The sequence below is a fragment of the Vigna radiata genome, chromosome 9, assembly GCF_000741045.1.
Source record: "Vigna radiata var. radiata cultivar VC1973A chromosome 9, Vradiata_ver6, whole genome shotgun sequence".
Taxonomy (NCBI): domain Eukaryota; kingdom Viridiplantae; phylum Streptophyta; class Magnoliopsida; order Fabales; family Fabaceae; genus Vigna; species Vigna radiata.
In genome coordinates, this window is record NC_028359.1 from 20803577 (window position 1) to 20827351 (window position 23775).

Below are 23775 nucleotides of genomic sequence, written 5' to 3' on the forward strand. Positions count from 1 at the left end.
AATAAATAATTAGCTTTTAATGTAGCTTTTTTCTTTTCTGTAACATAATTTTTCAGATTTTTTTTCGTTTTTCAGAAACGAGTTTCATCAAATTAAAAGGTAACGATGCTAAAACAATAACACATTATATATAGTAAATTATATGTAACTAGAACAACTAATGATATAACATCATTCATTTTTTCAATCATCGATTTTTTTTATCAGATATTTAAGTTCTGTATTCACAAATTTCATGTATAAGTTACTTAAGTCTTTAATGTTTTACTTTCCTTATTTTTACAACTTTTGCATTATTTAAATCATGAAATGATTAGTTTCTATTCATCCTTTGATGCTTATTAATCATTGACGGATCTTTTTTTTCCTTATTTTAAATTAGTTTTAAAGTAATTTAATCCTAGTGGCTTTTATTTTTTTCTAAGTCGTTTCAAACATTTATTTTTATGTTTATTTAGAAAATCGAAACTTTTATGAGAATGAAAGTAAAAGTTATATTTTTAGAATATGATTGTTTTATTAAAATTTATTTCTTTTACATAATTTTAAGTTATTTTATACAATTTTTATTTTGTACCGTATGACCGGACGGTCCTAACCGTGAAAGAGGAGCGAACGGCCTAATGTGTTATACTCCAAATTTGAACAATATAAATATAAAGGTCACTCGACCAAACATGAGCAAAGACCGAACGAACAATCTCAACAGCAAAGTACTCCCTAAGAAACGTCAAGAATCAAAGTTAAATATGAGTATCAATTAGTGTAATGGATTTAGATTAGACCATGATTAGGTTTTCACCAATCTTAGACTCATCTCGAAAACTATAAATAGAAGTCAAAGGTAAGAGATATGTGATCTCATTTATTGTGAATTTAAATTTTGCTCTAGCACCGTCCGGATTATTTACTAACTTAAGCATCGAAGTATCTTTGGCAGATACCCGCAATCAGCTTGGAGAGTCGACGTAGAAGAATTTAGACTAAGGATTGATACGATTACTCGTGTGGCTAAGGAGTGAAAGTGCATGTTTTGGAATTTTTTGACCTTACACCTGAAACATTTTGGCTCTCACCATGGGGTCGAGTGATTTAGAAGACTTAATGGTGACCACTAGGAACACGAGCTCAGAGGACCCGATAAAGGTGATAAGAGTACTTTAGCAACAAATGATGGAGATGCAATAGCGCTATGAAGGGGTATTAGCTGCTTTGAGGGTAGAGAACGCAACGAGAGCCGTCAGGGAGAAGGCTGCGGAGGAAAGGGACAAAATCGTTCAGGTAGAGCAAACTGAACAAAACTCTGAACCGGTCGGCACTAACCAGGCCATCGGTACGAAGGTTAGGGAGAGTGGGACGAAGACTGTCCAAGAGGAAAGCACGACGGTCGATATGTTGTCGTTTGTCCTTGCTATCATGGAGGTTCACATATCGGAACAGTTTGTCCCTCCCAATTTCAAGATGTACCATGGTTCAACAGACCCAAACAACCACTTGAAGATGTTTAGGAACCAAATGGTGTTCCACACCACGCCAATGATGTCATCTAGTGTCAAGCTTTCTCCTTGTCTTTGAAAGAGAAGCCTTAGAATGGTTCAACTCTCTGCAACCCAATTCAATAGAGAATTTCTCCAACATCAAGCGCATGTTCGGAAACCAGTTCGCTGGAAGTTGAGCGCAAGATCTGACCACCCTCTCCCTAATGAGCCATAAACAGGAAGAGGAAGAATCACTGAAGGCCTTTATGGATCGTTACCAAAAGACCATACGATAGATAAAGGGTCTCAACCCTAAGTTCGCCCTCCCAACTCGGGACCGTTTGCTGACACCTTTTGTCGTCGACCAACTAAAACAATAGAGGAACTTAGGGAGCAAGCTTTGGAGGATATAAGGGTGGAAAAGATGAGAGAGTTCTACAAAACGCAGAATTAGGAGGCAGTCGTTGAGAAGAAGGAAGGGAAGAAGTTGAGCGATCCGAATGAGAGACCAGGAGGCTCGAACCCGAAGGAGCTTTCCCAAGGGTCATTTTATCAACAATATACCCCATTGAACACACTCAGGCCAAAATATTGTAGGAAGCTCTAAGCATAGAGCTGATGTTGTTGCCGAAGAGACGCCTTAAGCCACCCAGCACCAACGGTAATAAGCACTACCTTTACCATAAAAACATGGGTCACACCATGGAGAAGTATGTGACCCTCAAAGACAAGATTGAGGAATTGATCTGTGCGGGTCAACTGAAGAAGTATGTAAAGATCGACTGCCTAATCGAGCGACCACAGAGAAGTCTACGGTGAAGGAGCCCAAACAAAAAGAAAAACCGCGAGCTCCCTCAATATAGAGGAAGCGATTATTTGCGACCCGAGAGAAGAAAGAGTAGGAGCCGCAGTCGAAGCGGCGACCGCTGCCTCCACAGTCATATCAACATGATCTTTGGTAGATTTGCTGGTGGGGGATCCTCGTTGTCAGCCAGGAAGCAGCATGTGCGAGTACTCCGGTCGATTCACTTGGTTGACAATCTGCAAAGAACCATGCACTCGATCTAGAGCGGGATGATCCCATGGTCATCACAACAGAAATAACAAGGTATGGGGCGAGCAAGGTGCTTGTCAACTAGGGCAGTTCGGTCAATATTTTGTATTGGAAGACCTTTCAGCATATGAACCTATCGGAGGATTTGATCATGTCCTATAACAAACAAATAGTAGGTTTCACGGGGAAGCGGGTGGACACTTGAGGATATGTAAAGTTGGTCGAACGAATCCAGTTGGTTCTAAGAAAGCCTGACTTGGCCGGATGGATGGTGGCTTGGGCAGTGAAACTATTCGAATTCGGGTTGTGTTATGAACTTAGAGGATCCATCAAGGAGAAACACTTGGCAGAATTTGTGGTTGAACTACCTCACATCGCGGCCAATCCCAAATAGAACTTGTATGTTGACGGAGCCTCCGACATAGACATAGGAGGTGCAGGAATAGTCCTAGAAGGACCAAAGGTTTTCCTGTTAGAGCACTCCTTGTGTTCAAATTCATGACCTCCAACAGTCAGCCGAAGTATGAAGCGTTGGTGGCAGGTTTGGAATTGGCAAGGGATATCAGTGTCCAATGATTGACGTGTCAGACGGACTTGCAGTTGGTAGTCAGTAAGAGCAACGGTGATTTTCAGGTCAAAGATGACCACCTCTTATAATATTTTCACAAGGTTCAGCGTTGATCAGAGAATTTGAAGCGGTGGAAATAACCTAGGGAGGGAAATGCCTGGGTAGATATGCTTTCCAAATTGTCCAACTAAAGGGAAAAAAGGACAATTATCCACCATCATCCGGTAGGTGCTATTGAAGCCATCGGTTGAGTGCCTAGTCACATCCTTGGCGATCGATGGTGACTGGAGGGTTGAGATTAGAAAACTCATGGAACAACAAGATGTCGGCCAATTAGTTTGTTTTGCAGATGCATGTAAAATCGCCCATTTCATCTTAGTGGGAGAAAGTTGTATAAAAGATGCTTCACCACACCCTTCCTCATGTGCCTCTTAGAAACAAAGACCTAGTATGTGCTAGATGAGCTCCATAATGGTGTTTGCGGATTCCATACTAGACGTCGGACATTAAAGGCCAGGGCGACCAGAGCCAGCTACTATTGGCCTACCATGGAAGAAGACGCAAATTGTTTAGTATAAAGTTGCCCAACTTGTTAAGCGCATGCCAATAATGTACATGCCCTCCCATCCGTTTTGCAAAACATAGTATCCCCTTGGTCGTTCATCCAATGGGGGATGGGCAGAGTCAGACCATTACTAATCGACCGGGCACAAAAGAAGTTTTTGTTAGCAACTATCGATTATTTCACCAAATGGGTGGAAGCGGACTCACTAGTAATGATCATGGCTCAGCAGGTACAAAAGTTTATATGGATACTGATATGTCATTTCGGACTCTCCCAAACGGCCATCATAGACAATGGAAGGCAATTCGCGTATAAGAGGATGGTTGAGTTCTACAAGAGTTTGGGAATCAAACAAGTTACTAGCTCGGTAGAACATCCTCAAATGAATGGTCAGGCCAAGGTCGTCAATAAAACGATCTTCATCGAGCTTAAGAAAATGTTTGGGGGAGAAGAATGACATCTGGGTGGATGAGCTACTAGAAGTCCTATGGGCATACAGATGCACCCCATATGGGACAACTAGTGAGACACCTTTCAACCTTACGTGTGACACTGACGCCATGCTTCCGGTCGAGGTGGGAGAATCGTCCTAGCAAAGACAATTGGAGGATGTTTGGCTAAGCGAAGAGGAATTAAGAGTAGAGCTAGATACTTTGCAAGAGTGAAGGGAAGTCACGGTCATCCGGTCAGAAGCAATTAAAAGGTTAATAAAGAATATGTATAACACCAAAGTAAATCCCAGGAACTTCAGGGAAGATGGTCTAGTATGGAGTAAGACCGGTGACACAAGACAGACGATTGCGCATGGAAAAGTGGTGGCCAACTAGGAGGGTCCCTTTAAGATAATTGAAGACTTGAAAAATGGAGCTTTTCGCCTAGCCTACCCAGACGACAAAGTTATCCCTAACAAATGGAACGCGTCCCATTTAAAATTTTACTTCATTTAGCAAAGCAATGCCCTTTGTATATTTTCACTAACTTAATTCGACAAGAATTTTCGTTTTTCAAGTCTTCCCTTTAAGATAATTGAAGACTTGAAAAATGGAGCTTTTCGCCTAGCCTACCTAGACAACAAAGTTATCCCTAACAAATGGAACGCGTCCCATTTTAAAATTTTACTTCATTTAGCAGAGCAATGCCTCTGTATATTTTCACTAACTTAATTCGACAAGAATTTCCGTGTTATCAAACTTGCAGTATCTTAATGCACAAATAACAGAGTTGGTGAACGAAGAGTTTCGAAAAGAACCATTGCCAACTCGAAAAAACGGTGAACAACGAGTTCTCAAATGAACCATTGTTGCCCGACCCTAACAAACACATATAGCAGAGTTGGTGAACAGAGAGTTTTGAAAGGAACCACTACCAACTCGACTAAGTGATAAACAAACACTTTACAAAACCAAGTGTTTACCGCCCGACCATATCCAAAAAATAAAAATAAAAAAACAAAAATTTAAGACAACAAAAATTCCTCCTCCCCCTCCCAAATAATAAAAGGAAAAAAGTTATTCATCATTGACCAATCGGTCACCTTCAACCTCCACCTAAACTTCCTCCTACCCATCTACCTGTCGACTTCAAGCTCGTCCAAACAGATTACCCAACATTTCTTCCAGGGGAATCAAGTTTTCCTCATGCACGTCCTTCATAATGTCGAAACCTTTGGCCACTAGGTCGACCCCTAGAAGAAGAATCACCTGACGAAGGGCCTTGTTAAAACCTTCCTCGTGATCGGTGACAACAGACTCGTTCAACTCCTTTAGTTGATTGTCTGCCTTCCCCAACTTAACAGTGAGGCTCTTATTGGCTATGCCCAACTCAACCCTCTCAGTGAGCACCTTCTAGTGCTCATCAGCCATATCATCCATATTCTCCTTGAGCTTCTTATATTCCTCTACCATTCGGTAATAATTGTAATAATTACCTATTATTCGCACTTATTACAACCTTTTTTATCATGTGTTTTTGTGTTGAATCTCATGAGAAGATGTAAAAGTTGTATTTATTTGTTCTTAAATAAGTATAATTGTTTATATGTGTTTATTTTGTAGGAAAATGGAACATTGAAGAAGAATAAGGAAGTTGTTGCCAACATTTCTTACCTAGCCACAAGAAGTTCTCGCCTAGCTAAAGAGTATTACTCATCCAGTTAGAGAGTATCACTCGCCCAACTAAAGAAGACCACTCTAGCTCGCTCGGGGAGCCAACACTTTTTGACACTCGCCCAACGAGTTAAGATGCTTGCCCAACAAGTATGCACTTTTTTGAATAGTCAATAAAAGTGTAGAGAGTGAAACAAATTCATAGTTTTTGATGAAGGGACACAACATAGACTTTAGGTTCGGGTTCAAACACTTCTAGGGTGCAAGGACCCCATCTTCCATAATTCATTTCATCATTCCAACTCCATCTTGTGTTCTAGATGCTAAACTCAATTTCATTGGAGTTGGATGTAATGCATCAAAACTCTCTGTAACTCTTTCTATGCAATACAATATCCTTCATTAATATTGTGTTCTATCCTTATTATTCACGTGCATGATGGAAATCCATGTTATCTGTGTGGTTTCTAATCATTAGGAAATGATTTGAAACCGATGCGTAGGTAAAACAACCAAACATGTTTGATTCTAGACATAGATCGAAACACTTGGCCATTCTAAACAATGTTCTTTATGAAAATATTGTGTTTGAATATATAAGGGATTAGTATTTTCACATAATGATTTAAAACTTGTCATCTAAGGGATCAGGGACTTGTATGTCTATGATGTGAATGCTTGATTATGTTGGAAATATATTGTGTAGATGATTGCATAAAGTTTGGTTCATGAAATCCAACCCTAATGAGTCTTTACCCATATCAGTTTTATAATTTTTATATTCGCAATTTTATATGTTTTTAACTTGTTTAAAATCAATTGATGTTCATATTCATTTCCTAAATTAGTAAGTGATAGTAATTAGCTAAACCAATGCAAATCTCTTGGGGAAACGATACTTGAACTTACCATTTATATTACTTGTGCGATTTGGTACACTTGTCAATATGTTAACAGTTGTCAGGACCTTCTTGACCAGTTAAAACAAGGATTCACTCAACGACAATAAATGTTGAGTCGCCCAACAAGAAATGGTTCTTGCCCAACATAAATGCAAGTCTGAACTTGTTTAGTAAGTTAGAAAATGAGAAAATTTGAGTGGCATTTGACATTGCAAGGGCAAAGAGCATTCTAGGGAGCTTGAAGGATGTCCATGCAACCAATTTTGGTCCAAATCAACCATCTAATCCACTGGTTTAAAGTTTTATATTGTTCTAAATGAATTGGAGTAGCTAATTTTCAATTTCATTGGGATTAGATATATGGGTTAAACAATATGAAGAATTTTCTGAATCAACATAGTTTCTTCCATTATTCTTATGTTCTATATGTGAATTTATCTACAAGATAAGAATATTTGTGTAATTTGGTGGTATCTATTAATTGAAAATTCTTTTAGAACTTAAACATGATAGAACAATAATGGGTTTTTAGCTCTAGGGATATACTTTGAGCTTATGGTCCTTCTCAACACTTTATATTAATGCAATTATGATGTTAAAATAAGTAAGGATTAGTATTTTCACATTAAGGATTAACATTGGTTTTTAAGGAATTAGGATTAGTGAAACTATGATGTGAATGTTATGTTAGAAATTGTATTGTGAAGATTATTTGATTAGGTTTCGTTCATGAAAGATTATAGGAAAAATGCTTATAAAATCTCATACCGTAATTTCCTAAAGCGTGTAAATCACTATCCTTAAGGACTTATCCGTGGTGTATTGCACAAGTTCCCCAGGATACAACAGGAACTTCTCGAAAGTATTCGAGGATTACAAAACTAGCAAGAAATTCTAATAGAGTTTATACCCAGGATAGAAAAGAGAATGAAACTAAGAAGAAAGAAGAATGAGAAAGACTCAACTTGATCTCTTTTGGAATGGGGAAGAGCTCTCTATTTATAGAGCTAGGAAATAATAAAATAAATAAAAGAAATTAAAAGCAATAAATAAGTTGACTGTTTCAACCCTTAAAATTTGACTGTTTCAGCACTTAAAAATTTGATTGTTTGTTAATTAATAAAAAATATTAATATTACTAAAACGTTCTTTTGCAATAATATAATATTATTACAACAATCCCCCACTTATTGCAAAAGAAAGTTGAGAGAAAAGAAAGTTGTAAAAAGCTGACAGAATCATGAACAAAAAATTCCTGAGGCGTGTAGAGTCACTGTCCTGTAGAGTCACTGTCCTTAAGGACTTATCCGCGGTGTGCGCAAGTCTCCCAGGATACAACAGGAACTTCTCAGAATATTTCTGAGGATCTCAGAACTAGCAAGGTACTCTTAAAAGAGTATAGAAACAAACCCAGAATAAATTTGGAAGAGAGAAAAGAGCTAGAGAATAAACTCAAAGAAAAGAAAAATGAGAAAAAATGATTTTTGGGGTGTCTGGAAAAGGAAGAGGAGCTCACTATTTATAGAATCAGGAAAGAACAAAAGAAATAAAAGAAATTAAAAACCACTACTTTTTTAACGTTGGAGCATTAAAGAAATTGAATGCTGAAAGAAAAATGAACGTTGGGTGGCAACGTTCCAAAATTGAAACATAGTTAACGTTTTTAAACCAAACGTTCAAAGCATTAACTTTTGCAATAACAATATATTATAACAATCCAATCCTAGTGAATCTTTGTCTTTGTTGTTGTATCACCTTATAATTAATTACATTGTTATTTTGATACAATTAAGTGCTAGAAAATAAAAAGTAATTCACTTGATAATTTTACTTTTCACTTAGACCATTAATGAAATTGTTTCGGGTATAGGGTCGAGTATCTCCACAAAACGCACTTTCATACATTACTCCAAGTTAGCTTAGGTAATTCTGAATATCTTTAGTCAAGATCATTCCTTGCTTGCGCTCCGAACCATCCGGGTGTACCTGTTAAAGACACTCCGATTCTCAAGTCAATAATCAGTCTGATCGAGGGTCACAACAAAATCTTAAATTTGCAATAAATGCATCACCTACTTTCTTACATTTTATCTCTATTTATAAGTTTCAAAATGGGTCCGAGATTAGCAAAACCCTAATAACGACCCAATCATGGCTCATTACCCACTAAGTAATACTTACTAGTAATCTTGATTTGAAGTGATATTTTAAGGATGGTCGTTGTTGGGGGATGACCCCTCGGTTTCCTATCTTTCATGACCGTTCGATTGGTGCACCACTCACTCGAATTTCGTGACACATAGTGGATTATGACCTGTTCGACAAATCATTCTTTTTCAGTGTCCCTTTCCGAGCGGTTGCATCATACATCCTACTTGTCATACAATACAAAAACATTAATTTAACTAAACAATTTAAATCTCTAGAAAAAAATGATAATTAATTTTACCGTTATATGTGATTTGATATACTTACCAATATAATCAATCAACAACTACTCACATAATATTAGATATCCATGTTAATTCTATGTTTAACAACAATTAACACATAACTTTGATAATAATATCAATGTGGATTCCACCTTCGATTTATCCTCTTTTGATGTTTTGTTATCCTACTCAAATTTATTCCGATGTCTTAACAATGTTCTTTCTTCGATTCATTTTTCTCAATCCTTTGTTTTAACACATTTCTCTTCCATTTCTTTTACATATTTATTTAATTTCATTATTATTATTATTTTACTTCTTCAACACTAATATTATTAAAAAGTATATTAATATTTTTTAAAAGATTATATATTATGCTGGAATAAAATTGTTTAATTTTAAAAACTTAAAAAATCATATTTGCTCATAAATTTTCATAAGCTGGAATTAAGGAGTAACTAGTTCATTTTTATTTATAAAATACTTGGCTATTCTAGTACAATGTCACCGAAAACGCAAGAAACGACGCCGTGCTGTGTTGACAGTACTAAGAAGTATAACAATATAGCACGGAAAGCGTTACTTAGCGATCTCCGTGCATACATAGATAGTGACACAAAGGAAGTAGAAACCACTCCTGCGCGACCCACCCTTACCCCGTGAACCCCCCCGCATTTAAACAATCCCCTGTTCCCGAAAACCCTAGCTCTAACCCTAGCTCCGACGACATGGACGGCGACGACGAGACCTCGGGTCCGATGATCGACGAATTCTATGCCAACGGCGGGGGCGACGATGGAGAGAAGCGGAGCCGTCGCGCGATCATGAGCGGCGACCAGCTCGATGTCGAGGCGTACGCGGCGCTGTACTCGGGGCGTACGAAGATCATGCGGCTTATCTTCATCGCCGACAAGATGAACAACGCGGCGACGCAGCTCGAGGCGCTGCGCATGGCCTACGACGAGATTAAGAAGGGAGAAAACACGCAGCTGTTCAGGGAGGTAGTGCAGAAGATCGATGGAAGGTTGGGAGCGAGTTATGGCATGGACACAGCGTGGTGTGAGGCTGTGGATCGGAGAGCGGAGCAGAAGAAGGAGAAACTGGAGAATGAACTCAATGCGTATCGGGTTCGTTTTGATTTTTGCTTTTGTCTTCGTATCTTTGGTTGATTTAGTAATTTATTTTAAAATATAATCTCATATTTATTTCAGCTTATCTGAATCTAGGTTATTAATTTTTGGAATTTAGGTGTCACTAAACTTGTTTTTAGATTTTGATCGTAGGATGCTTTAAACGCTCGTGTAGTTGATGACAGTTATAGTTTGTGAATGCTATGATTTGAAATTATACGGGGAAATGATGCGACCTTCGCTGCAATTGCAAGCTAAGGTTTTAAATCGTGGTTGCAGTTTCGTGGCTATTGTTGATATAGCGCAATTACGCGAACAAACATTGATGTTGTGATTACTAAAACGTGGTCTTAAACTGGTTTTTTAAAACCTTGTAGTGGAGACTGAATAGTTTTTTTCTTTTTTTATCTATTTTTTGTGAATTGCTTTGTTTCTTTCAAGCACTTGTCTTGGCCGTTGGCTGAAATTTTGGGTTTGATTATAACATTTGTGGTGGTCTTCTGCTGCCAACTATTGTGTTTTGTACACATTCACGGATTAGCTTTTTGTCTGGTGATTAGTATGTATTGCTTTGCTTTCAAGCTGGTTTTGTACTCTGGTGCTTATTTATGAGCAATAAGCATTCAAGAGGTGTGTGTTTTTATGTGCAAATAGTCTTGTTCACTGTTCTTGGAGGACGGTTGTTGTGTGCTATTGGATAGCAAACTCTGAAGTATCTTGTATTTGGTGGTTGCATTTGACTTGGTTGAAATGTGTTCAACATGCAAGATTTAAAAATTATATTGTCTTTGGATTGCTGTTTGAGTGACTAAAATGGTACATTTTTACATTCCAAGATAGAAATTGAAGCAATACCAGTGTCTCAATGAATATTATGTTGAAACAAATTGTTGTTTCATTTCATTTCTGTTTGACATGGTTGTGGATCCTGAAGTAGTTTCCCAGTGGAGCTTCACTCTATGTTTGTCACGTGAATGTGTTTTTGTCCCTATAATTGACATGGTAAAGAATCTAGTTAGACTCCTCCCAAACAACGGTATAAATGAATAAAAATATGAAGCTAAGTGGATATTAGATAGGTTTTGTGATTTAGTTATGTTCACTTGTGATGACATTCCCTTGTATGGTGTTTTGATTAGAGCCACTTTTTCATAAACTGCCATTGCTTGCTTATCCTGTCAATTTGTTCATCTTGAATTTCATTTTTGCAGACAAACTTGATTAAAGAAAGCATTAGAATGGGATACAATGATTTTGGAGACTTTTATTATGCTCATGGTCAATTGGGGGAAGCTTTTAAAAGTTATGTCCGAACTCGGGATTATTGCACCACATCAAAGCACATTATTCACATGTGTATGAGTGCAATTCTTGTCAGCATAGAGATGGGTCAATTTCCTCATGTTACAAGCTATGTTAGCAAGGCAGAACAGGCACTGGATGTCCATGACTCAATAATTGTTGCAAAGCTACGATGTGCCGCTGGATTGGCTAATCTAGAGGCCAAAAAGTACAAACTTGCTGCCCGAAAGGTCTTGCTCCTTAGCTGTTTTTTTAACTCTATTTTTGGTCAGAGTCAGTCTACACTTAGACCAATCTAGCATGATCTATGAAATCCCTGACCTGGATTTAAGGATTTAACTATTAATTTATTATTTTTGACGTGTGATAACCTATTGACATAATTGCTTATAACTGTGAACCTCATTTTCATTTATTAATGCAGTTTCTAGAAACAGGACCTGAACTGGGAAGTCACTATAATGATGTAATCGCACCTCAAGATGTTGCAACATATGGAGGACTTTGTGCACTTGCTACATTTGATAGGGCAGAGTTAAAGGCAAGTACTCCAATATATTATGATGTTTCTTCTTATCAATGACTTCTCAGAGACATTGATGATGTCGTCTTTATTTATTTATTTTTTCAATGATTGGCAGAGCAAAGTTATTGACAACTCCAATTTTCGCAATTTCTTAGAGCTAGTACCCGAAGTAAGGGAACTGATAAATGATTTTTACTCGAGGTAAGTTGGTCTTCTCATTCTCTTATTGTTGTTCTATTATCTCACGTAGTTGGAACTAGTCACTCGGCATCACTTTTTATTTTTTAGGTTAACTTAATTCGAATTAAAATACAAAAAAACACTGGTAGGGTAGGTACATGAAGTTCTTCATGCGCCATGCTAAGTTGTCTGAAAAAAAATACTGGATTTTTAAAAATTTGGATTGGAAGGTTTGCGTGGAGATTATAACATTTATTTGTTGGACAGTTAGACGGTAATTGATTGTTGCGAGGTTAGCTATGTGTTATATTGATTATTGATACAATTAAATCTATTCTTTTGGCTTAATAAGTGGTTGGTTATAGTTCAAGTCATATTGTTGTCCTTTTGAGTTGTGTTCTGCAAATTAAGACATTGTATTTTAGGAATTCAATTTTCATGTGTTGTCAATTTAATAAAATTTGTACTGTCAACTACATAGAAATCATCTCAACCATGAGATAAGTCAATAAACTTATCATACATAACAACGTGATTACTGTCGGAGTGCCGTGCATACAAGTTAATTTCTCATTTTCAATATTTTTGAATTGATGAAATCTGAGAAAGGGCTTATTACATGATTACATATTTCAATATTTATTTTACTCTTAATTGTTTTGCGTTAAAATATTTATGTATATTTAAATGTGTATATCTTGCTGAAATTGTTTCTTTGCAGTGGCTTACTTTCCTGTCCACAAATGTCTTTTCTGTTGTTTTGTAGAGAATATATTTATTTCGATCTCTTTGCTTCCTTTTAACAGCCACTATGCTTCATGTCTGGAATACCTCGGGAACCTCAAAGCAAACCTATTGCTTGATATACATTTGCATGACCATGTTGAGACACTTTATGATCAAATTCGTCACAAAGCCCTTATCCAGTACACACACCCATTTGTGTCTGTTGATTTGAACATGATGGCTAATGCATTCAAGACAACTGTTGCTGGACTTGAGAAAGAGCTAGAAGCATTGATTACTGATAATCAGATACAGGTCTGGTTGACTTAATTTGCCTCGGTTGGTCCATACATCGATTATGTTGAGTTTATGATGAAAAAAATCAGCATATCTGCATGCTTCTTTTTTAATATGCCTGTGGCCAAATAACTTTGGAACTGATTCTATTTTTTATACCTTTAGCACACTAGGGTCGGCTTAGTGGTTGGGGGTTATAATTATTTTTTGTACCTTTGCAATAAAACAGTCTAAACAGGATTTAAACAGTATTATTGGTGGAACCTTTTGCAGGCTCGAATTGATTCACACAACAAAATTTTGTATGCACGGCATGCAGATCAAAGGAATGCCACCTTCCAAAGGGTTTTAGAAACTGGAAGAGAATTTGATCGTGATGTTCGTTCCATGTTACTGCGATCAAATCTTATCAAGCATGATTACAATCTTAGAGCATTAAGGAAACTTTGATTATGAACCGATGATAATGGAATGAAGTTGTGGTTTTATATATATCACCGGGCACAGGCATGGTCAACTATGATGGAGCAAGTTTCTAGAGTGAAGGTAAGATTGCCTTACCTCATGCTGGATTCAATCAACGTTGCAAAACGTACGTTTGTGCAAACATTTAACGGCATATTATGCTCTTTTTGTATATACTCTTTCATAATTTCGATTATTTTGTCACAAGATATTCATTTTCTGGATTTAACCCCGCATCTCTTTTTCGGCAACTCCGTTGCGTAAGACTGAGTCTTGATGGTCCAAAATCATTCTCATGACCTGTCATTTCAACTCCTTTAACTAGCCTATTTTGGCAGCAAAGTTTGAAGTTTCCAACTAAGTATCCCTTTTCTTACCTATCAAAACTGTTGTGGGAGGGTAGGGGTAGTGTTGGCTGATTGGGTTTATCTTGGAGGGGCTAGTTAATTCTTTGATGATTCTTAATCTTGGTAGAGTAGTATTATTTGGTCCAATTTTTAGTTTTACTTATTTTAATGTTTTATGGAAATATAAGGAATCAGTTATCATGGGACTTTATACTCACTATAGATGGCCAAATCTTATTGATTTGGTTCAAGTGTGTCTCATTTCATGTTTTGTTATATATATATATTGTTACGTACTGGGGTATATTATTTTTACTAATAAATGAGTTTATTGAAAGGTTTTGTTATTTATATCATCAAATGCTGAAGCAAAGTTATCGTACTATAAAAAAGAAAGCAAAACTAACCGTTTACTCAGGAATTTTGTATTTTTTTTGAGTAATATCCTTTTATAAAATGGAAATCTTAATCCTTTCGTTAAAAAGTTTATTTTCACTAATATACTAAAATGGTATAGTTACACAGCTAAGCTTTGACGGTGAAATGTTTTAGTGAGTACAATTTTGTATGTACCATTAATGTTCGTTTGTCCTCTATGTAATGCGTATGAAGTAGAAACTTGGAATTACGTGGACGAGGACGAGTAAGGAATATCTACAATACTTACAGTTTTCTTGTCCTTCCCTTTATATATAAATAGTTTTGTTTCTAATTCCAAAACATAAGATCAACGTGCTAAATAAAAAACATAACACAAAAAACAAAATTCTAAATGATTTATGAACTTCCTTGTTGGATGATGTTAAATTTTTTTATAGGATAAATGTGTTTTTAGCCTTGAGACTTTAATATAAAATTAATTTCTTTATTGAAATATTAATATATTTTGGTCCTCAAATTTTAAAAATAAGTAAATATAATTATTTTAATTTAATAAATAAATATAAATATTTTAATTTCATCATGTTAATTATTTTTTACATGTTAAACTTATTTTTTATTTGACATTGGAATGAGAATATGTCATGGAATATATTTAACACATTAAATTATTTTTAGTATAATTGAATTTAAAAAATATATTATCTTACTTTTAAAATTTGAGATTAAAAATATATCAAAACTTTAAATATAAACAAAGGGCTAAATGTATAATTAATCTAACTTTTATTTGAGAAAATGGTGACATATCTTGCAGCACATGATTTTCCAGTTTCTGAAGCATGCACGCTTGAAGGGTGTCTCCATTTCATCACACCTACTTTATATTTATTTCCTTTATTTATCTGTTCCTCTGTTGATGTACAAAATCTCAATTAAAGTTTGTGTGTAATGAATAAATATTTCACTCTAAGACTCAGCTACCAATAAATATTTGTCACTTATATCAAACGACTTCATTTGTACTTATTTATTTAAATTTAAAAATAATAGTAAATCATGATGTAAAAGTAAATTTCTTTAATAATTTAAATTATAGTTATAAAAATAGAATTATAGCTTAATTATTTTTTTAATCCTTAAAATTTAGGCCATCTATCTTATTATTCAAATTAAATTTTTGTTTCTAATCCCTTAAATTTAATAAATTAATCTTTAAATATTATATACGAGGAACTAAAATAAGTTTTAAAATCTAGAATTTAAAAGTGTTTTAAAAATTTATAATCTTAATTGATAATATTGTGGGGAAGTGTATGGAAGATGTGGTTTTGCAATGAGATCTGTCCCACGTTGCCGACCGGTGGTGAAAGAGTGATCTTTAAGCTTCACTCACATCTCAACACATGCAAAACACTCTCCATCTTTCATCTTCCAGTAAACCCTTCTTCACTCTCGTCAAACAAACTTTCATCAATTTCCACCTGCATTCACCAACGCGCCCAGCTCCAAAACGCCAGACCCCAATGCCGTTTTGATCCCATCCAATACGGTTTCCGATGGGTCACGTGAACCTCCCTGCCTCAAAACGCGTGGGTGGCCCTCGCCAGTGGCGTGTGCTGGACGTCGTCACCGCGGCGTTCTTCGGCCTCGTCTTCCTCTTCTTCGTCCTCGTCTTCACTTCCCTGGGGGATTCGCTCGCCGCCTCAGGCCGCCAGACGCTGAACCTCTCCGCTTCCGATCCGCATCGGCGCCTCCGCGTTTCGGCGGCCATTGAGGCCGGGCAGCCGCACGTAATCGAGGCCTGCCCCGCCGACACCGCCGACCACATGCCGTGCGAAGATCCGAGGCTGAACAGCCAGCTGAGCAGGGAGATGAATTACTACCGAGAGAGGCACTGCCCGCCGCTGGAGAACACGCCGCTCTGCCTCGTCCCGCCGCCCCGTGGGTACAAGGTGTCGGTGCAGTGGCCGGAGAGCTTGCACAAGGTATGTGCAGTGTTCTTAATCTTGAGACTAATTTGTTAAGAGCTTGAGAAAATAGGTTATATAAAGTTCAAAATAATTTTACATATTCCACCATATTAGGAAGATTGATTATTTTTATAATAATTACTATGGAGGTGAGTTATCATTGAAGGTTATGTAAATATGTGGAGTATTTATCCCTAAGATTGTGTGTATAAAAAAAAAAGATGTTTGTTTATAGAAATTTCTTAAATGAATTTCTCTAACATAACATGTTAGTGTATTTGGATGTCAATCATTAGAGTTCTAAAGTATTTTCAGTCTTGAAGCTATAATCTTTTCTTCTTCATTTTGTATCTGGTAATTGGGGAATGTGCATTGATTTCAAAAAGCGTGTTTCTAACTTTTATCCAAACATAGCTTTAGTCTTTAACTCCTGACTGAGAGCTATCGTGAGCATAAAAAAACTTATAGAACGGATAATACAAAAAGTTAACAATCTTATGAGAATGGTAGCATAAAAGTAAAAATCTGTTCATTATAATAAGTACATTGCAATTAAAGCTCTATATTTTGAGTAGAATGTGGAATAAAACGGCAGGAAATTTCTAATAGAAAGTTCCTTTTTACTTTAGGGCAGTCAATAGAAGGATACTTTTTTCTCTTACGGTGCCTTGCACTAGTTCTACTAAGGGAGCTATTATGTCAGTGTTTGACAACTGAATAATTTTCACGTTTGGAAGATTGGAGACTTTTTTTAGTGTTTTCAGGCATGTGACTGGTTTGGGTTTAACTTAGTAAAATTTTGGTGTTTGAGCATAGACCTTTTAAAAATAATTAATAATTTTAATGCTGGTAAAATTATTTGGAAGCCAAGTTTTGGAGCAACCTACGATAAAAAAAATGTCTGCATGCTGGTCATAGGCAATTGTGAGTTTCAGAAAAATGTTTTTTATATTTGTCATCAGTGATCCACCTTTCTGAAAGTACTCATGCGATTTCTGTAGATATGGCATAGCAACATGCCATACAACAAGATTGCTGACAGGAAAGGTCACCAGGGATGGATGAAGATTGAAGGTCCATACTTTATATTCCCTGGAGGTGGCACGATGTTTCCAGATGGAGCAGAGCAGTATATTGAAAAACTTGGTCAATACATTCCAATGAATGGTGGTGTTCTGAGGACTGCTCTTGATATGGGATGTGGGGTAGGATCTATTTTGCTGTTTCCTTGAGACCTTTTATTACTAGAATCTGTTGTTATTTAGCATGAAAATGTTTCTCATGTTTTACAGGTTGCCAGTTTTGGAGGATATTTACTAGCTCAAAACATATTAACCATGTCTTTTGCTCCAAGAGACTCACACAAATCACAGATACAATTCGCACTTGAAAGAGGAGTACCAGCTTTTGTTGCCATGCTCGGTACTCGCAGACTACCATTTCCTGCATTTGGCTTTGACTTGGTCCATTGCTCTCGGTGTTTAATCCCTTTTACAGCCTACAGTAAGTTCATTATCGAAGCTGACCTTTGCATATCTTGCAATGTTCTAAATTGGCATCACTACCCTAATGCAGAAACCTTGCCTTGCAGATGCAAGTTATTTCATTGAAGTGGACAGATTACTGCGCCCTGGTGGATATTTAGTCATTTCTGGTCCCCCCGTTCAGTGGCCTAAGCAAGATAAAGAATGGTCAGATCTTCAGGCTGTGGCAAGAGCTTTGTGTTATGAACTGATTGCTGTAGATGGTAACACTGTGATCTGGAAAAAGCCAGCAAGGGACACGTGTCTCCCCAACCAAAATGAATTTGGTCTTGGCATGTGTGATGATTCAGATGACCCAAATTTGGCATGGTAATTTCCAGTAGGTTATTCATAGTTAATTTTTCCTCTAACTATCTTTGCTTCACATTGGTTGACATTGATAATGTGTTGAACATCCATTATTTGTGCTTGCTACGCATCTGTTTCATCCGGACATGACTTGGCAGAATGCTGTTGTTATTTGTTTACTGACTTCTCATAGTGTTTAAATGAGATTCCGCAATTAAGATGATTTATTTTGCAGGTACTTCAAATTGAAGAAATGCGTCACTAGGATGTCTTCTGTCAAAGGTGAATATACTGTTGGTACTATTTCCAAATGGCCAGAAAGGCTCAATGCTCCTCCAGTGAGGTCCACAATCCTAAAAAATGGTGCTGATGTATATGAGGCTGACACTAAGCGATGGGTAAGAAGAGTTTCATTCTATAAGAATTCTCTAAAAATAAAGTTGGGGACTCCAGCCATACGCAATGTTATGGACATGAATGCATTTTTTGGGGGATTTGCGGCAGCACTGAATTCTGATCCTGTGTGGGTAATGAATGTTGTTCCATCTCACAAGCCACCAACTCTTGATGCAATCTTTGATAGGGGCCTTATTGGAGTCTATCATGATTGGTGAGTTTTTTGCTGCATATTTCATGTCGTTTCTCTTGAAAGGCCTTTTTGTTTTATCATTTAACTTTTGTTAATCAATGGTAAATACCTTACCTTATATACTTCACAAGTGTTTTTGACTTCAATTTTACTTTAGTGTGGGAAATATCATTGTACTTGGTGATACAGATTTTTCATACCGTAGACTATTTAATTCGACTTCTGTTTCGCTGAAATTATTTTGCTTACAAGTTGATTCCTGTTCTAAAGTTTGACTTGTTTAGCGGTTTTTTTGATTTTTTTTTTCTGGCACTTACTACTTCTATATTTTATCTCGTGTTTTTCTATGCGTCTCTGCATGTATCAGAATTTACATACATGATCCAGTTCTCGTTCAGTTTTAGCATCTTGGATCTAGATTGCTCTTTAATTATGCTCATTTAAGCTAAATATTGAACAGCACGAGACAGTGAATAATTATTTAACTGGTCTTATAATTCTTTGCATTTTAGGGAGTTCTCTTTAAAAAAAAATAGTGATAATCTTCTAGTTTTTGTTATAAAAATGAAAACTGAAGTAACTCACCTCTTATTTTAGACTCTTATTTGAAATTTGAGTTGTTTGATTAATGTTCCCAGGTGTGAACCTTTCTCAACGTATCCTCGCACCTATGATCTGATCCATGCAACAAACATCGAATCACTTATAAAGGATCCTGTCTCTGCCAAAAACAGGTATTTTCATTCTAAAGTGCAAATTGAATTCACAGACCTGGCTTCTTCTACATTTTCCATACTGGTCATGGGACTTTTTGGGGTCATGATGATGTGATTGAATTTTCGTTTATGAATTTTAAATTTCAATTGATGCTTTCAAATATCTGTTAACATGAATAATTGGATAAAGCGTTAGCAAAAACTTCCTACCTTAATTCACGTGCAGCTCATTAGTTTCATCTTAGTTTTGTACCAAAGTCAAGTATGCATGTGCTTACAGTCATGGTTTTACTACTTAATAAACAAAAAATTACTGTCAAATGTAGTTCTAAGTTTCAGATACTAACAAACAAAAAAGTGAGAGTATTTGTCATACTGTATCATCCTTGCAGACACAACTGTTCACATAAGTTATGAACTCACATTGATTGTTTCATGATTTCATTGCAGATGTAACCTTGTTGATTTGATGGTGGAATTGGATAGAATTTTACGCCCAGAAGGAACTGTGGTGGTGAGGGATACCCCTGAAGTAATTGAAAGAGTAGCTCGTGTTGCACATGCAATGAAGTGGAAGCCCTCTATATATAATAAAGAACCTGAATCACACGGCAGGGAGAACATTCTAGTTGCAACCAAGACCCTGTGGAGGCTCTAATGCTCATCCCACTAACATAGCTGCGTAGTTTAGGTAAAATTTCCTTCTCACCGTTTTGGTGGATGAGGATTTTAAGGCTACCTTCTCTGTGCATCAAAGGGATGCAGTTTCCTTTCCTGTTCAGTGTTTATACAAAGAGAGAGTAAGGTTAGGATCTGAGAAAATGAAAAAGATGTGAGGATTTTGTGCAGTTTTATATTGAAAGCACAAGCTAGTGTTATATTTTCTCTATAGCCATAAGGATAACTTGTAATTCAGTACTTCTATTTATCATTGTTTATTTATTGAAAATATCCATCACTGATCTAATTGGCTATCTAACTTACCCCCCATTCCCATGTCTATGAAGACTTCTTACCTCATTTAATTTCCAATTACTACTGCATTTTTTGAAGATTCTCAGTAGAGGCTGTGCTCTTCCAATTACAAGCTATAGTCAATGTTTTTTCTTATGAAAATTGTAGTCAATGTTTGATGATAGAAAATGGATCAGAACATAAGAGAGTGGAATAAATTGGACTGAAATTGATTAAAAATGTCATCATATAATTATTTGAATATTTGTAATGTCATGAATCAAATCTTTTATTTCATCATTTGGGAAATAGACAAAAACAAAATAAATCATAACTATAGTTTTATCTTATTTTTCTCATCATTGTAAGTTCAATTGTGAACGTATGTCTTTTCACCATTCTAATTCAATCTTATATTCTTTTTCATTGAAAGTGAACTTGCTATATATGTCTTCTCACCATTCTAATTTTATCTTTTGTTCGTCAATTATAACTGCATGTCTGTTACTTTTAATTTAGTTTCACTTGTTTTAATTTAAGTTTACACTTTTGTACATTTATATTTAAGCTTTATGTTTAGACATTTTATCACTTTCAAATGCAGATTCTGAAGCAACAGCAAGTAAACAATAAAAAAAGGAAAAAAGAGAGAGCTCAGGTTTGCATATTTTTCATCTATGTTTTTGAGATGAATCAGTGATCGACCCATCGATCATATAAATCTTTCATCACAGCTCTCAAGGAAATGCACCAGCCGGGAATCGAACCCGGGTCTGTACCGTGGCAGGGTACTATTCTACCACTAGACCACTGGTGCTTTTAGCTTTAGAACCCTCATTTAAATAAATATTTTATAATATTTTATCTCATCCTTTTCATTGAATTAAACCTGGTTTAAATTACTTTGCTCTATATAGTTTTATTATTCGAATTAAATTAATTTATTTCACTCACATTTTCAGTAACGATGGAGGCATTTGACACTCCATAATAAATAAACACCTTAAAAAATATTATTATTTTCTTTTCTTCTTTTACAAAGTAAACGAAAAGATTGAGTTATGAACTCTTTTGAGGTTTGAATGACCATTTTACTAATATTAAATCTTATATTTTTCTGTTTGATCTATTTTTCTTATATTCAAAATCTTTTATTTTATTATTCAACAAGAAAGACAACTTATGACCAAGCACACTACTATTCAAATACATGGTACTTTTATTTCCAACTCCTCTTCTCAACCCCACTACTCATGTTTCTATCACTTGCACACATTGTAATTGGGTTGGTCATAGTGAAAATACTTGTTTTAGAAAACACGGCTTTTGCTAATCAAGAAAACCACGGCTTTTGCTAATCAAGAAAACCGGCTTGTCAAATCCACTAATAATAATAACCGTAAGATTTGTATTTACTGCAATAAAACTAGGCATACTATTAATGTTTGTTTCAAGAAACATGGTTTTCCTCCGGACAATAAGTTTTATAACAACAAGCCTGGCCAGGTCCACAATACTGCTACACAAAATAATACAAAATTGGATCAAGATCAATCTCCTATAGAGACCATACAGATTATGACACAACAATATCAAATTCTAGCCAAGCTGTTTAAACAATCACAGATCAAACGTTCCAATGTGCAAATTAATCAAGTTGGAACTATCTCCATCAAGTAATATTGTTTCTTCTATTCAAGTGAATTCTGGTAATATTTGGCTTCTTGATTCTGGTGCAACTGATCACATATGTATTTCTTTGAAAACCTTTTCTTTTTATCAAAAGATTAATCATATTCCTATAACTTTACCCAATGGCCAAATTATATATGCTCATTATAATGACACTATCAACTTCAATCAAAAATTCTATCTTTCTAGTGTCTTATATGTTCCTGAATTTTCTTTCAATCTTATTTTTGTTTCACAACTTATCAATAATCTTCAATGCAAACTAACTTTTTCAACCTTTGGTTGCATTATATAGGACAATCACTGAAGAGAAGATTGGTTTGATTAAACAACACATTAGATTATATAAATTTTTATTCTTCTGATTGTAAATCTGCTAATAATTATAGTAGTTTTGTTTGTAATATTCAGACTCACAATTTGTGGCATGCTTGTCTTGGCCATCTTTCCAAATGATAGGTTACAAACCAAACATACTTATATTAAAAATGATATTTAGTATCCTTGTGATGCTTGCCATTGTGCAAAACGAAAGAAGCTTTCTTACAGTGTTAGCACATCTCATGGAAAATGTTCTCTTGATTTAATACATATTGATATTTGGGGTCCGAGTACTCCCTCTATTAATGGTTTCAAATATTTCATAACTATCATTGATAATTTCTCTCATCTTACATGGCTCATACCTATGACTGATAAATCCTCTGTCAAGACTCGTATTCTGAACTTTCTTTGCAATAAATTTAATAAAAAGGTCAAAAAAGTAAGAATTGACAATGGTGTTGAATTCATTATGCGTGATCTCTTCTTAAGAAAGGACATTAACCATCAAACTACTTGTGTTGAAACACATGAGCAGAACGATGTTGTTGAACGTAAACACCAACACATATTAAATATAACTCATGTTTTGCTTTTTCACTCACATCTTCCCATTGTTTTTTTTGGTGTTATGTAGCTCAACATGCTGTTTTTCTCATCAACCGCATGCCCACACCTATCCTACAAAATAAAACCCCTTATGAAAGCCTTTATTGTTCACCTTATGATCTATCTATGCTACGCATGTTTGGTTGTCTTTGTTATGCCAACACCATTATTGCACACTGAAAGTTTGATGGTCGTGCTGTCCCTGGTATCTTCTTAGGCTTTAAGCATCACACAAAAAGTTATCTCTTTCTAAATCTCAAAAAAAAAATTCATCCAATTGATTTATCTCATAATGTTGTTTTTCATGAGCATATCTTTCCTTATCATAATCTTCATAAAACTGATAACTCTTTGTCATTACCTCTGCTAAATCATTATTTTAATAACTGTGATGATCTTTTCACACATTTCACTCACATTGATAATTCTTTTACCACTCACATTCTCTCTACTAATAATGATAATCCTAATGTATCTATTGACCTTACTCAGACTAATGTTCTCACTAATGATACATCTCCCAATTTAAGAAGATTATCACGATCACGTAAAACCCCTGCATATTTAAATGATTTCAAAACAAAAAACATTGTTCGCTACCCCATTTCAAAATATCTAAGTTATGAACGCC

The 23775-nt window shown here is 35.7% G+C and overlaps 2 protein-coding genes and 1 non-coding gene across 3 annotated transcripts; 2 read left to right on the forward strand and 1 right to left on the reverse strand.

Moving 5' to 3' along the window:
* Positions 1-9832: 9832 nt before the first annotated feature.
* Positions 9833-14017, forward strand: LOC106774345 (COP9 signalosome complex subunit 1). The gene is made up of 6 exons (XM_014661305.2): positions 9833-10231; positions 11446-11766; positions 11961-12077; positions 12178-12263; positions 13049-13283; positions 13539-14017. The coding sequence occupies exons 1-6, from the start codon at positions 9833-9835 to the stop codon at positions 13713-13715; spliced, it is 1335 nt and encodes a 444-aa protein (XP_014516791.1). The 3' UTR covers positions 13716-14017.
* Positions 14018-15758: 1741 nt separating this feature from the next.
* On the forward strand, positions 15759-20530 carry LOC106774335 (probable methyltransferase PMT13). The gene is made up of 7 exons (XM_014661291.2): positions 15759-16446; positions 17433-17636; positions 17724-17934; positions 18023-18284; positions 18499-18873; positions 19491-19586; positions 20019-20530. Exons 1-7 carry the CDS (start codon positions 16018-16020, stop codon positions 20224-20226), a joined length of 1785 nt encoding a protein of 594 aa, XP_014516777.1. The 5' UTR covers positions 15759-16017; the 3' UTR covers positions 20227-20530.
* A 738-nt stretch (positions 20531-21268) lies between these two features.
* TRNAG-GCC lies at positions 21269-21339 on the reverse strand. Its single transcript has one exon. It is a non-coding gene; the product is annotated as a tRNA-Gly (tRNA).
* Between the last annotated feature and the right edge of the window lie 2436 nt (positions 21340-23775).

What these genes read in the sequence shown, in the direction of transcription:
- LOC106774345 (XM_014661305.2), top strand. Translation starts at nt 9,833, where the DNA reads ATGGACGGCGACGACGAGACCTCGGGTCCGATGATCGACGAATTCTAT. An exon ending in ACAAACTTGCTGCCCGAAAG is followed by an intron (nt 11,767 to 11,960) that starts GTCTTGCTCCTT and finishes TTATTAATGCAG; the next exon opens with TTTCTAGAAACAGGACCTGA. An exon ending in ATAAATGATTTTTACTCGAG is followed by an intron (nt 12,264 to 13,048) that starts GTAAGTTGGTCT and finishes TCCTTTTAACAG; the next exon opens with CCACTATGCTTCATGTCTGG.
- LOC106774335 (XM_014661291.2), top strand. Translation starts at nt 16,018, where the DNA reads ATGGGTCACGTGAACCTCCCTGCCTCAAAACGCGTGGGTGGCCCTCGC. An exon ending in CTCTTGATATGGGATGTGGG is followed by an intron (nt 17,637 to 17,723) that starts GTAGGATCTATT and finishes CATGTTTTACAG; the next exon opens with GTTGCCAGTTTTGGAGGATA. An exon ending in CCTGTCTCTGCCAAAAACAG is followed by an intron (nt 19,587 to 20,018) that starts GTATTTTCATTC and finishes ATTTCATTGCAG; the next exon opens with ATGTAACCTTGTTGATTTGA.